We start from the raw sequence: 12,125 nt of genomic DNA on the forward strand, positions 1-12,125 counted from the left end.
CCACCCCCCACCACACACACACGGAGAATCCACCAGGAAGATGAGAAAGACCCATCAAAGGGAAATTCTTAAACAAACTGCTTGTGATCTGACAGACTGTTGTACTCAGTTTCAAAGCAACATTGTAATCAAATTTGCAGACATCCATTTTTCCTTTCGATGATTTCCAGAAAAAGAAAAAAAAAAAGATTAGCTCTTCCTATAGACTAGTGATCCTGTAGGTTTATCTTGCCAATTGCACCTTCAATGAGATATGTTAGACAATATCAAGAGTTAAAGGTGATACTTTGTATTTGATTTGCATAATTTCAAGCAACATGTCAATAACTACTTATTAGGGTACTCGGTGAATATCAGATTGAAGATGCTACTTGCAACCATGAAACAGGATGCAGAATATTTAAGGTTAATCTACTAAAAAACAAGAATATGTATATGGTAGATACAGGAAACTTACCTGTGCAGGACGTCCCTTTGTTCTCCTCTGAAGAGCAAGCCGAAGTTGGTTAAAGAGATCACCTAGAACCTCCTTTTGATTGATAAGATCTATCAAAGTAGCTCGATGTTGTTGACTACGAATTAAGGCATTATACTGCAGAATAAGAACAAAAAGCATAATATGCAGAAGTGTTACCGAACAAAATCATAATATATGCAACAACAACAACAACAACTCAGTATAATCCCACAAGTGGGGGTTGGGGAGGGTAGTGTGTACGCAGACCTTACCTCTACCCTAGGGTAGAGAGGTTGTTTCCGATAGACCATCGGCATCCCTCCCTCCAAGAACTCCCCACCTTGCTCTTGGGGTGACTTGAACTCACAACCTCTTGGTTGGAAGTGGAGGGTGCTCACCACTAGAGCAACCCACTCTTGTCTATCGGAAAAATCATAATATATGCACAGAGATGAAAAGATGAACTAGATAATACCAAAATTGAAAGCAAGTAAGATACTAAACTCCAAAGGTTTCCCCTGAATGGAACCCCAAATCCAACTAATGGAGCCAAAAGGAAGCAAATAAACATTTGTAATCCAATACCGGAGATCTGACGAAGATTAACTAACCTCATCTTCTAGTTCTCGACAAATCAAAGCAGTTCTCCACCGGAGATGGACTTTGGATACACTTACATCTGTATATATATGATCACCGACATATAAGATTTCATCTCCATGAACATTGAGCGAACTCTCAATCATCTGAGCGCTTCCTCCAGAGTACAATCCACCTATAAGAAAATTATTAGCTCCTGCAACTTAGCTGCTGCTTATAGAAAGGACAAGTCCTGTCCATGTTCGAAAGCAAATATGAAATATTATCAATGGCCAAATGTGATGGTGGTTGCAGGAGAAAACTCCTGAGAAATGAGAATTTAAAGAAGCCTAACCACCTACAAAATTTTGATCCTAAATTAGAAGCAAGAACTTTTCAGAGGAATTTCAAGCACATAGAGAATCCTACATCCACAAATAACATCAACTTTCATGATGCAATCGGAGGATATTCTATTTCTTTTCTTTTTTCCTTCCCTTTTTTGGGGTCTAAATACATCGTTAGGGTCATTTTGTTGGGCTACTGTGACAGTACTTATGGGTCCTATGCAGTTCTTTAGTAGTTTTTATGACAGCTCAATATTGAAAACTTGGTCAGCATGCTTCTCCCATGATAGAATAACTACGCCAGGAACACAGCTTAACCTCCAACCGAATCTTTAGCAGCAAAATCTCTTTTACTTAAAGTTTTCCCAGGCAATTAAGCTTCCTCAGTTTGCAAGCTGCTTTTATTTCATCACCATAAAAGCAGTATGTATTCCTCAGGTATACAGATACATGTAAAGAATAATTTCAATAATGAGATTATCCTTTCCCCTTTCAGCCTTTCCTTCTCTGAATATCCAACTTCTCTTTCTCTTTTAATATCTGTAACAATTACACTTAAAGCATTGTTAAAATTAGCTACCACACCATTAATTATTTAGCTTGTTTCATCCTACTTTTCCTTTCTGTTTCGTATATTTACTCCTTGAAAGGCCTGAAGCCCGGAACTAAGCTAAGATGTTTGTGGTGCTGAAATTGAGGCTCTACTGAACTTAAGAAACTAAATATGACAAATCTAATCAGATTATTCAAGTCTTACTCCATGGTATGCCATCAGGATATGGTAAACCTTAAAGTCCAACTACTTTCATTTTTATTTTTATTGTTTTTAATAAATAAGTCCAACTACTTTCATAATACATATGTCTTGCAACATTTATTGAGAGAAATACAAAAAACTTACACATTAAGCCAATTATATACAAAGATGGCAAAAAATGTTGGAAAAAGAAATTTTGCTGGAATATGACATGAGGAGAAGATGACTTTCATTTATTTATCAAAAAAAGGGATGATTTTCATATAATTAATTTAGAAGAAAGATCACCTGGGCGAGCCTTAAAACAAGGACGCATTAGACCTTCACCAGTCACTACTTCATACATTGGGTGGGACATTTGGAAGAATTCTGGCTTCCTAGCTGAGACTATAACCTGCAATATAAAGAAGGAATATAACCATTTAACTCTTTAATTAATTAATCATGGGACAGAGAAAACAAGACCTTACAAAAAAAATTCTCACTAATATAATGATTTCAAATAGACTCTCCAACCCCCACCCCCACCCCCCCACCCCCACACACACACACAATTTTTGGCATTTTTCCCTTCTAAATTTTCTTTTCAGTTAAGACAATCCATCTGCTAATTGTCCTCAAGAATCAATCCTTAGGACCATCCAACTTGTGGACTGCCATTTCCTACTCACAACATATATCTAGTCCACCCAGTGTTATGATAAACCATTGTTTCACCACTTAAAGTGATGAAACGCTGTGAAGCGAGGGGTAATCGCTTCATGGGTGAAGCCATGTGCTTCAGGGAAGTGTCTTTCACACTATGATGTGCGAAGTCATCCAAACGAGATTGATTGGTTCTTTTTTTTTAATCTCAATTTTGAAGAGGTTGGTTTAATTTTAAGATCACCATCATTGTATGTCAGTTAATAAAATTAGTTATTTTAATTGCAAGGTCCATGGAGGCTGACACGAAGAGCAAGAAGTGAAGCATACAATTAGCGAAAAATTAGAAGTATCAAGCATATATGAATTTAGCCAGGAAAACCAGCCCCTTCCCCCCTGCGGAAAAAAAGGAAAAAGGAAAAAGGAAAATTAAGTTAAACAAGTATTAATCTATGACTTATTACCTAGATGAAGGGGGGAAAAAGAAACTTTTGTCAAACTGTTAAGTGTCCAACATTGGCCGAGTGAATGGGTTATTGTCTCCTAATACAGTATTGGACAATCCTCACCTTATAAGCTATTTTTTGTGGTTGAGTTAGACTCCAGGTCCAAAACAATAACTGCTCAGAAATATTTTGTATTTTCCTATTTCCAAAAGAAAAATTTAATGAAAATTGAAAACAAAAATATAATTAAAGGTGATAGTTCTCTCCTTTATGTCAGAGGAACATGGTTTCCTTTTTTGTTCTTTCTTTCTCTTCTATTGCAATTTGCAACAGCATTCTTTTCAAGTAGGAAATGTATAGAGTTAATAATAATTATTTAATTTACTTCATCCAATTTAACTGTTGAGTATCCCACATTGACTGAGGAAACAGGTTGTTGTCTCCTTATAGTTTTGGACAATCCTTACCTCATGAGTTAGCTTTTGAGGTGGGGTACAATTTCTAACCGTGGTATTAGAGTCAGTTCAATCCTTATTCTTGGTGTATGCAATGTTGAGCCCCTACGTCATGTTGTCCACACTCCGGATTGTAAACACTGGTCGTGCGGGGTATTGAAGTGGCCTACATTGGTTGAAGGAATGGATTGTTGTTTTCCTATAAGGTATTAGATAATCTTCATATCATGAGCTAACTTTGAGTTGAGTTAGACCCGAAGTTCTTTTTTTAACATTAACAGCATAAGAAGCTCAACAGCAAGGAGAACTTATGCATTGATTCTTCTGAACTCAATATGAGCAGAATAATTGAGATATGGAATGAGGACTTCAAATTTATAGCGCGCAATAAGGGAGTCAAAATATTAGCCCTCAAATTCTAACAATGAGTTTTGACATAGACAAAATTATCTTTCATATAATCTTCTCTTCAAATGCATTAACACTACCAGATCAAGACTTTAGTGGCTAATTATTGGAGATAAAGTAAAGAAGGGGGTCTGGGAGTTAGAAATCTTAGAGCTCACAATCAAAGCTTGCTATGCAAATGGCTATGGAGGTTAAACGATGGGAAAAAAGCTCCCTGGAAAGCAGTGGTGGAGGTGATATATGGAAAAGAGGGCTTCTTTGCACCTAAAACAGTGAAGACTCCATATGGGGTAGCTGTTTGGAGACAGATTTGTAACCTATGGGAGAAATTTAACATGTATGTTGGCTTGAGGGTGGGCAACGGGAAAAATCAGATTTTGGGAAGATAATTGGGATGGTTCTGGTCTGCTAAAAATTCAATTTCCCAACCTGTACAGATTGGCCAATAATCCAAAAATCCTCTTAGCTAATATATTTACTGATACAGGTTGGGACTTCCAGTTCAAAAGGAATCTCTTCGATGGAGAAATGCATGAGGTTGATATATTTATTCAGAATATGCAATCAGTGGTGTTATCGCCAGAAAAAGAAGACAACCTACTCTGGAAAGCTAGTAAAAAAGGTTTTTTTACTGTTAGTTCACTCTACAAAATACTAAATGCTACCCAGCCGGTGCAAGCACAAAAGTGGCCTTGGAAGATGATTTGGAAGACTACAGTCCCAACAAAAGTGGCATGTTTTGGTTGGCCAGTAGCACATGAAGCATGTCTGACTCAAGAAAATTTGATGAGAAGGGGTTGGATAATGTGCAGCAGGTGTTACTTGTGTGAGAAAGCTTGTGAATCCGTGGACCATCTTTTTTTGCATTGTGAATTTACTTGGCAGGTGTGGTCCATGTTCACGGCTAACTTTGGCATCCTTTGGGCAAGCCCTAAGAAATTCAGGAATATATTAGAGTGTTGGGAACCTGCATGTCCAGAAGCATCCTTAAAGAAGATTTGGAGAGATATTCCTCTTAGCATAGCTTGGACGATATGGAAAGAAAGAAATAATAGGTGTTTTGAAGGCAAGAAGGAGCTGCAATATGTGAAATACAGTTGTTTACATTATTTGTACTATCGGAAAGATGGAAATGTTGTTATGAATTTTCAACGTTTTTAAGCCAGCAGTATCTTTGTATTTTTACAGTATCAGCTTGATACTGTTTTTAATAAAATCTTCACCTTATCAAAAAAAAAAGTAAATTAGCTATTATCATGATCATCTTCTGCTTACTCACCATCTCAAATAGATCTCGCCAGCTCATATCATTGGGAAGGTACCGATTGAACGAATGCTGCATCATTTTGTCTGTGTAATGATAATCTGAATTTGTAATCAGCAAGAGCCTCTTCCCAGCCTGATGAAACATGAAATGTTAGATGCTAAATCAACCATCTTTTTTTGCTAGGGGCTTAAATAAATATTAATAAGAAATTGGACAGCTTATTCTCCCACTTGATTGTTTTATTGAATTTTTACACACTTGCTAAGCTAAAATCATTAAGCTTATTTATGTAAGGCTCTAAAATCGAACTATGATACTCTATTCAAATGGATAGAGTTAGATACCTCTTTTTGATCCAATAATGCCAAAGGCAGCTCAGGATCAGGTTCTACAAATAGTTCAGGTTTGGACATTATCTCGCTCTGCACGGGCGACACAGATTAGAGTGATATTTGCAGCTCCCGACATGTGAAGTTATGGATCCATGAAACACATACCTTCAGCTGACCTTCTACATGTGCCCTGAAGAGTGCCTTACCGACAGCCTAAATAGAATTTAAAAAGGTTGGCAAACTCAAGGTTCACATCACAATCCATTCACGGACAGCATCCAAACCATACCTTGTAAAGCCCTTTATAATCAAGTGGGCAGAGATCTGGTCCTATAACTCCTTCATCCAGCCTATCTACCATCTGCAAAAGAGACATGTCTAGGACATAAGGCTAAAGTGCTGAAGAAGCAATATTCAGAGCTAGATACATTCTTTTTTGTTTTGCAATTCGAATAACATCATTAAGCAGAAACAAGCAACTGGATGAACCTTTATCCAAATAAAATTTAGCAAAATATCAGCCTCTACAGAGGAGTTCTACGACTATCAATAAATTTGGTTATCAAAAGAGAGAACCACTTCAGTAATAGAGCATCTACTTATGAGACTGATCTCATCATCTTTTTGCAGGTTCAGCAACACATTAACTGAATGTGGACGAAAACTTAAATGAAGATTTAAAGCAACATTTGCTAATGATCAAACTTCAGCATACATATCTAGCATCTTATAGAGCAGAACTCTGCAAGATTCTGTTTCCAGATTGTGTAATAACTTGTTTAACAAAGGAAAAAATTCTTTCCACATAGAAAAGGGGATGAGAAATGAATAATTTCTGAAGATGGAGTTTGCTTCTTTGACCATCTTGGGCAATGGCAAAGACCATAAACTTTTGCAAACAATATTAAGGTGCCTCTAAGAAATTGACCTTCTCTTCACTTCTATACACATTGTCTCTAGAGCCTGAGAAGCTCATAAGTAGGACGAGTAATAGTTTAGGTTAAACAGATATTTTTGTCCTCTTACCATAGCTTGTAGAGACCTCCTTTCTATCTAGGTATCAATATTTTCTTTGCAAATACGTGGTAGATGAGTGTATTACATTTCTTTAGCATAAAAAAGGAAATATAGCTACAGAAAGGATAAACCGTCGTTTAGCACAAGTTTTCCTCTCTATGAAAGGATAAAAAACAAGTAGCTTAGTGAAGAAAGCTAGAAAATTTCTTTGCAAATCACATATGATAAACCAATAAACTACCAGTATCCATAACCCATGCCGCCCTCAGGGCTTTGGTCTAGTGGTAACAGGTAAGAGTGGAACAAGTGATGTGTGGATTAGGCGCACGGCAAGGGTTTAAACCCTGGCGCGGACAAAAGCCTAGTATTTAAGTGGAGAAGGATAGAGGGGCTGGCCCATCATCCTTCGAGTTTCAAATTGTGCGCCACCGGCCCTCGGAGATTTCTCGGTTATCGAAAAAAATGCATACCCCATGCCATCTATTGAATATCCACTTTTGAGTTGCAAAAGCACCAATAACAAACCTCGCATTCACCACAATCTGACGCCCAAAAGCACGACATCATTTTAAGGTAGGCACCTATTTATGGAAGATGCTCCCACAATACCTAAATCAGCCTCCAGCTCAACCAGGCACCTATATTCCACAAGACCTCGGTTGTGCTTATCCCAACATCATTTTCCTAGGATTGCAAGCCTGAGGAGATATGCTAGGCACATGGAATAATCATGAAACTATTTTTTGTCCTTTCCTTGCTTTCCACCTCATCAATCGCATTACAACTTCAAACTGGACATTCTATGAACCATGTACTTACATGGTATTGCCAACACTAGCCTAAAACTTTACAGGCCTATAAATTTACAGACTTCTACCGCAGCAGAAATGCATCATGCTCTACTTCTCGAAAAAGAACATAGAACTTTATTATACAAAATCGCTTTCATATCATTTCTTCCTAATAAGTAACCACCCATTGTTGCCATTTTTTACTATAATTCACCACCATATTTAGTTACCGCTCCCTTAAGAAGCTTTGACTTGACGTCCCTCATTTTTCAATCTGTTATTTCGTTTAAATCTTTGCTTGATTCTAAGAGGGTGGAATGACAGAAATACCTTCAACAAGGACTGTTTTAAGAAAGTTCCTGAAAAGATCTCAAGGATCAGTGACACTTTTGTTAATAAGTTGTTGGTACGGAGCTAATGGAGAAGGAAGCATAAAACAGAGAGCAAGTAATGAAGTGACCTTTTAGGAGTGAAGAGTACCCATCCCTTCATGGTCAAGTGTTTATAGGAGGACACCAAGATATAAACCATGCCAAAAAAACAGACTATACAACCTCTGATCCAGCAAACTAGGACTCTAAATTCTTTTTTGAAAAAACTAATGGCGTTAAAAAAACCAAACTCAAGAAGAGCCCTAAAACAACTAGAAAATAGATGATAAACTCAACCTAGGAAAGCAACATAACAAATAAAACAATGAAAACCCTCAACCTATAATAATCTCTTTTTAAAGGAAAGAAACTGCATAAAAACAGATGGAAGTCATACTAAATCCTTTGACACAAAAAACCTGAGAAATGTATATGACAAACATGAAAAAGTCTTTTAGTATGGAGTCATGGCATGGTATATTGAGGGAGGAAAAGTGATCTACCTGCATATAAGCCACTGCTTCTGAAACGGAGAATAGTGTATTGAGGAACTCCCATTTACTCTCCTTACGCAGATCAACCAGTTCTCTCCCATAAATCTCACTTCCATAAATAGAAAACATGAGACGCTGCCCAAAATGTTACCCAATTTTCCACAGAGCACATAAAAATGCAGAACATTCCTTCAGATCTTCATGGAGCAAATAGATTTGAAGTTTTCCCAATTTGCAAAGTAACTTAGGTGGACTATCTTTGCTAGAAACACGATATATGGATCACTATTTTGAACAGGTAAGTAGACACAAAAGTCCAAGCCATACCTCACTTCTCGAGTTGAGAGCATTCTCGTTCCATGCATTGCCCTCTTAACATATCCAAATCTATCTGCTTTAACCAAGTTACCTTTCTCTTTGTCTATTACAAGACCTCTAATCACCTGTTTTACAATGAAATGTCCTCAAATGGGTATTAAGACAAACCATTAACATGATCACATGGTCAGACTCAGACTATACCAATTCAGGGTCAAATGCAAGCCCATCAACAGGGAAACCCACACTTCTCAGATTTTCCATGCAGTAATCATAAGCCCTTCCTTCCCAGGCCTGTAAATTATGGACTTAGTCATACTATACCAGTAACCAATGCCAAAGGACAACAAAAGAATATATATGATAGCAATGTATTAATAATTTAAAGTCTAAACGCTAATCAACGGCACTTCCAACCACAACCTAAGAGAATAAAATTGAAAAAACTGCAACTCAAACAAGCAACATCAACGAAATCAGGGCAAATAGAGCAACTTTTCTTTTTCGATAACACACATAAAGCATTTTTTCTTATCATCAGAATTCAATAGCCTCGAACACCTAAAAGAAGTAAGAACCTCATAAGACACCAAGATAAAAGGATTAGTAACAGATAAAACATATATATGGATAAACACTGCCTACGAAGCCTTATAGTATTATACCTGCACAGCATTGGCATATCATTCTCATATGCAAGTCAGAAATCAAGAAAAAAAATAGGTGTGGTTGGTAAATGAAACAAATAAATATATTTGCAACGAAACATTAGCCTGAAGTTGCAAAAAAGAAACCACAAACTAATAGGTCATACGAAACAAGAACTTACCATCACGTTATAGTGCATCAGTGTATAGTCCATATCGTAACCAATTACACTTATTGATCGTAGATTTAATGTGCGCGTGCAGAATATGCCACGGGGCGAATGTCGAGCAGAATATGGAACCTGCACATTATATGAGTCAGATATTTTCCAAGATTAACAAGCCAATGCTACAGCTGCTTCCAAAATAAGAGATCACAAATCTTCAGTGGGTTTAAACATCAGAGATGTCACGTAAACACTGCTAGCAGTTAGCGAAAATAAAATGCTAAGATACCATGCCTTTTCTCAGTTCATGCTGTAAAAACATTTATAACACGCAAAAAATCCCGCAAAAAATCACATGTCCCTCTCACAACACTGAGATATACATGAGCTTAATTTTTCCCTAGTTGAGAGGGGGAAAGCCAAATCTCATATCTAATGTAAGATAAGAAAATAAGAATCTACTACTATAGCTTCGGCCAATTAAGAGAGTAAATTGGTCATTCACTCAAAAAAGCCTCAAGTAATTATAAGATTAATTTGTACATAATCATACAAGATCAATTACATAAAAAATTGGTTAGCATATAAATTTTGAGTGCAGTTAGATGGACCATTGACTAGTTGCAATTTTGCATCCAATTGACATCCAAAAAAGAGAAGTACTGTTCATAGCAAACAGTAAGCACATGACACGGGCCAAAAGTGCTTAGTCATTGTAAGAAATTTCAGAAGTGATCGCACAACAAAATGCTAACTTGATAAATGCAATGCAAAGACAAGGTCGGTATTACAGCACCGGAATGCCCAAGTGTTGAAGCAAGTTCTCTGCTTCTTGAGCTTCCATCTTTGCCACCTCCTCAATAGGGCCTTGCAATGCCTGGCCATCAATTCCTGCATCATTTGTAGGTAAAACTGTAAGGAACTGCCACGTTCAAATCATAATAGTTAACCAACACTCTACTATATACATCAAAAAGTGGAATCTTCTCTTCTTTTGCTTTTCTATTCAAAGGTCAGTTTAATTTGGATAATTAATTTCATTATTATAATTCAAACTTCAGTTATCATCAAAAAGCCACCTTTTATTTATGTTTTCAAATGCAAGTGATCAATAAAGCATTTATTTTTCTGATGCAGGTGATTACTAAACATACACCCTTTCTTCATATTTATGATGGTGTTTGACTCGACACAAAGTTTGCAACTTAAATTAGACTTTTGCATTATACAGCTATAGTGAATTTTTTGAAATACTGGTTGAAATATTAGTTTAATCAAGAAAACTGAAATCAAAACTCAAAATGCAAATAGTTAAATGAATTTGAATACTTAAAAGTTACCTGCAATAGTAATATTAGTGGAACCAAAACGAAAAGAGTATAATATAAACTGATTGGAGGGAGCATTTAGAAACCATAATCAATTTAAAAGCTAACCCGCCCCCCTTTTTCCTCAACAAAATAAGGGATTAGCAACAAATGGTCAGTGAGGATTCATATTGCGGACCCCAACTTGTTTGGGACTGAATCGTAGTTATAGTAGCTGTTGTTTTTGGAAGGTATTAGCAACACATACATAACTAATTAGAATCAATTCAAAAGCTCAACTAAACATGCCAAAATCCTTTTTTTAATCTAATTTATATGGACTCAAATTGGAAGTGCATTGTACGGAGTAGTACCAAAATTGAGGTTCAAATCGCCTTTAGTGCTTTGACCAAGGTAATCGACTTCAGACTTTGTGTTAGAAGTCACAACTGAGAACACATCCTCTCCAGGCGGCACCGACGTAGTGGCGCAACGGCAAGAAAACCCATTAGGTGAACGCAACACCAATGCACCATTAGAGAATAAAACGGGTTTATGCAGAAGATAAGGAGGAGTTCTAGTAGTAGTATTTGGTATATTCATGCAGCTTGCTACAGCTTGGCAAACTGTCGAACACCTCATGTGCCTGAATTTTGCGGCTGAATTCAAACACTCCGACCTGGGCGTGTGAAGGATTTGGAGGTCGCCGCTACTTCAACGAAGAACAGTGACGTTTACACTTTACTAATTTACCAGTGCCAAATATTACGACCAATGATCGCGAAAGTTGGGACTTTTTCTCCCTTTCCCTATTTGTCAACTTTTTTAAGGAAGTTGACTCTATTTATAAATATTTTTATAGACCAAAGGCAAACATCACCTAGGGCTTGATTTAGAAATTAGAATTTATATTATTTGATGGAATAATAGCATTTTTGGTCCCTTGATTATTGGTAAAATTCTAATTGTAATCCTTATGGTATATGAATCAACATATTTTAACCTTCGATTAGTAGTGTGATTTTGGTCGCTTGATATAGGAAATATGTTATATTTGGACTATTTTTAGAAGTATAAATATCCTCCAATATGAAGTAATAGTACAAGTTTAACATAACATATCAGTAATTGTTTAGTAAAAAGATTAATAATTATGGATAATATATCAAAACTGCACAACAACTAGTAATTGAAGATTAAATGTGCTTATAAGTAAGATATCACAAGGACTAAAATCAAAATATACTAATAATTGAGGGACAAAAAATGCTATTATAACTTTAACTTGATTAAAGGGGCCGTTTGGTTCATGGAATAACT

General features: G+C 36.5%; 1 protein-coding gene across 1 annotated transcript in view; it reads right to left on the reverse strand.

Moving 5' to 3' along the window:
- Window positions 1-11,650, reverse strand: part of LOC109238597 (5'-nucleotidase domain-containing protein 4) — a 14,169-nt gene extending 2,519 nt beyond the window's left edge. Inside the window, exons 1-13 of the mRNA XM_019405084.1 lie at window positions 11,180-11,650; window positions 10,295-10,389; window positions 9,514-9,633; window positions 8,889-8,978; window positions 8,694-8,809; window positions 8,376-8,475; window positions 5,983-6,054; window positions 5,859-5,906; window positions 5,706-5,783; window positions 5,374-5,493; window positions 2,429-2,534; window positions 1,069-1,232; window positions 458-592 (exon numbers count right to left, since the gene is read on the reverse strand). Coding sequence (XP_019260629.1) covers window positions 458-592; window positions 1,069-1,232; window positions 2,429-2,534; window positions 5,374-5,493; window positions 5,706-5,783; window positions 5,859-5,906; window positions 5,983-6,054; window positions 8,376-8,475; window positions 8,694-8,809; window positions 8,889-8,978; window positions 9,514-9,633; window positions 10,295-10,389; window positions 11,180-11,447 — 1,512 coding nt within the window. The 5' untranslated portion in view covers window positions 11,448-11,650. The remainder of the gene's footprint in view (window positions 1-457; window positions 593-1,068; window positions 1,233-2,428; window positions 2,535-5,373; window positions 5,494-5,705; window positions 5,784-5,858; window positions 5,907-5,982; window positions 6,055-8,375; window positions 8,476-8,693; window positions 8,810-8,888; window positions 8,979-9,513; window positions 9,634-10,294; window positions 10,390-11,179) is intronic.
- Window positions 11,651-12,125: the final 475 nt, after the last annotated feature.

Source organism: Nicotiana attenuata, unplaced genomic scaffold (genome assembly GCF_001879085.1).
Source record: "Nicotiana attenuata strain UT unplaced genomic scaffold, NIATTr2, whole genome shotgun sequence".
Classification (NCBI taxonomy): Eukaryota; Viridiplantae; Streptophyta; class Magnoliopsida; order Solanales; family Solanaceae; genus Nicotiana; species Nicotiana attenuata.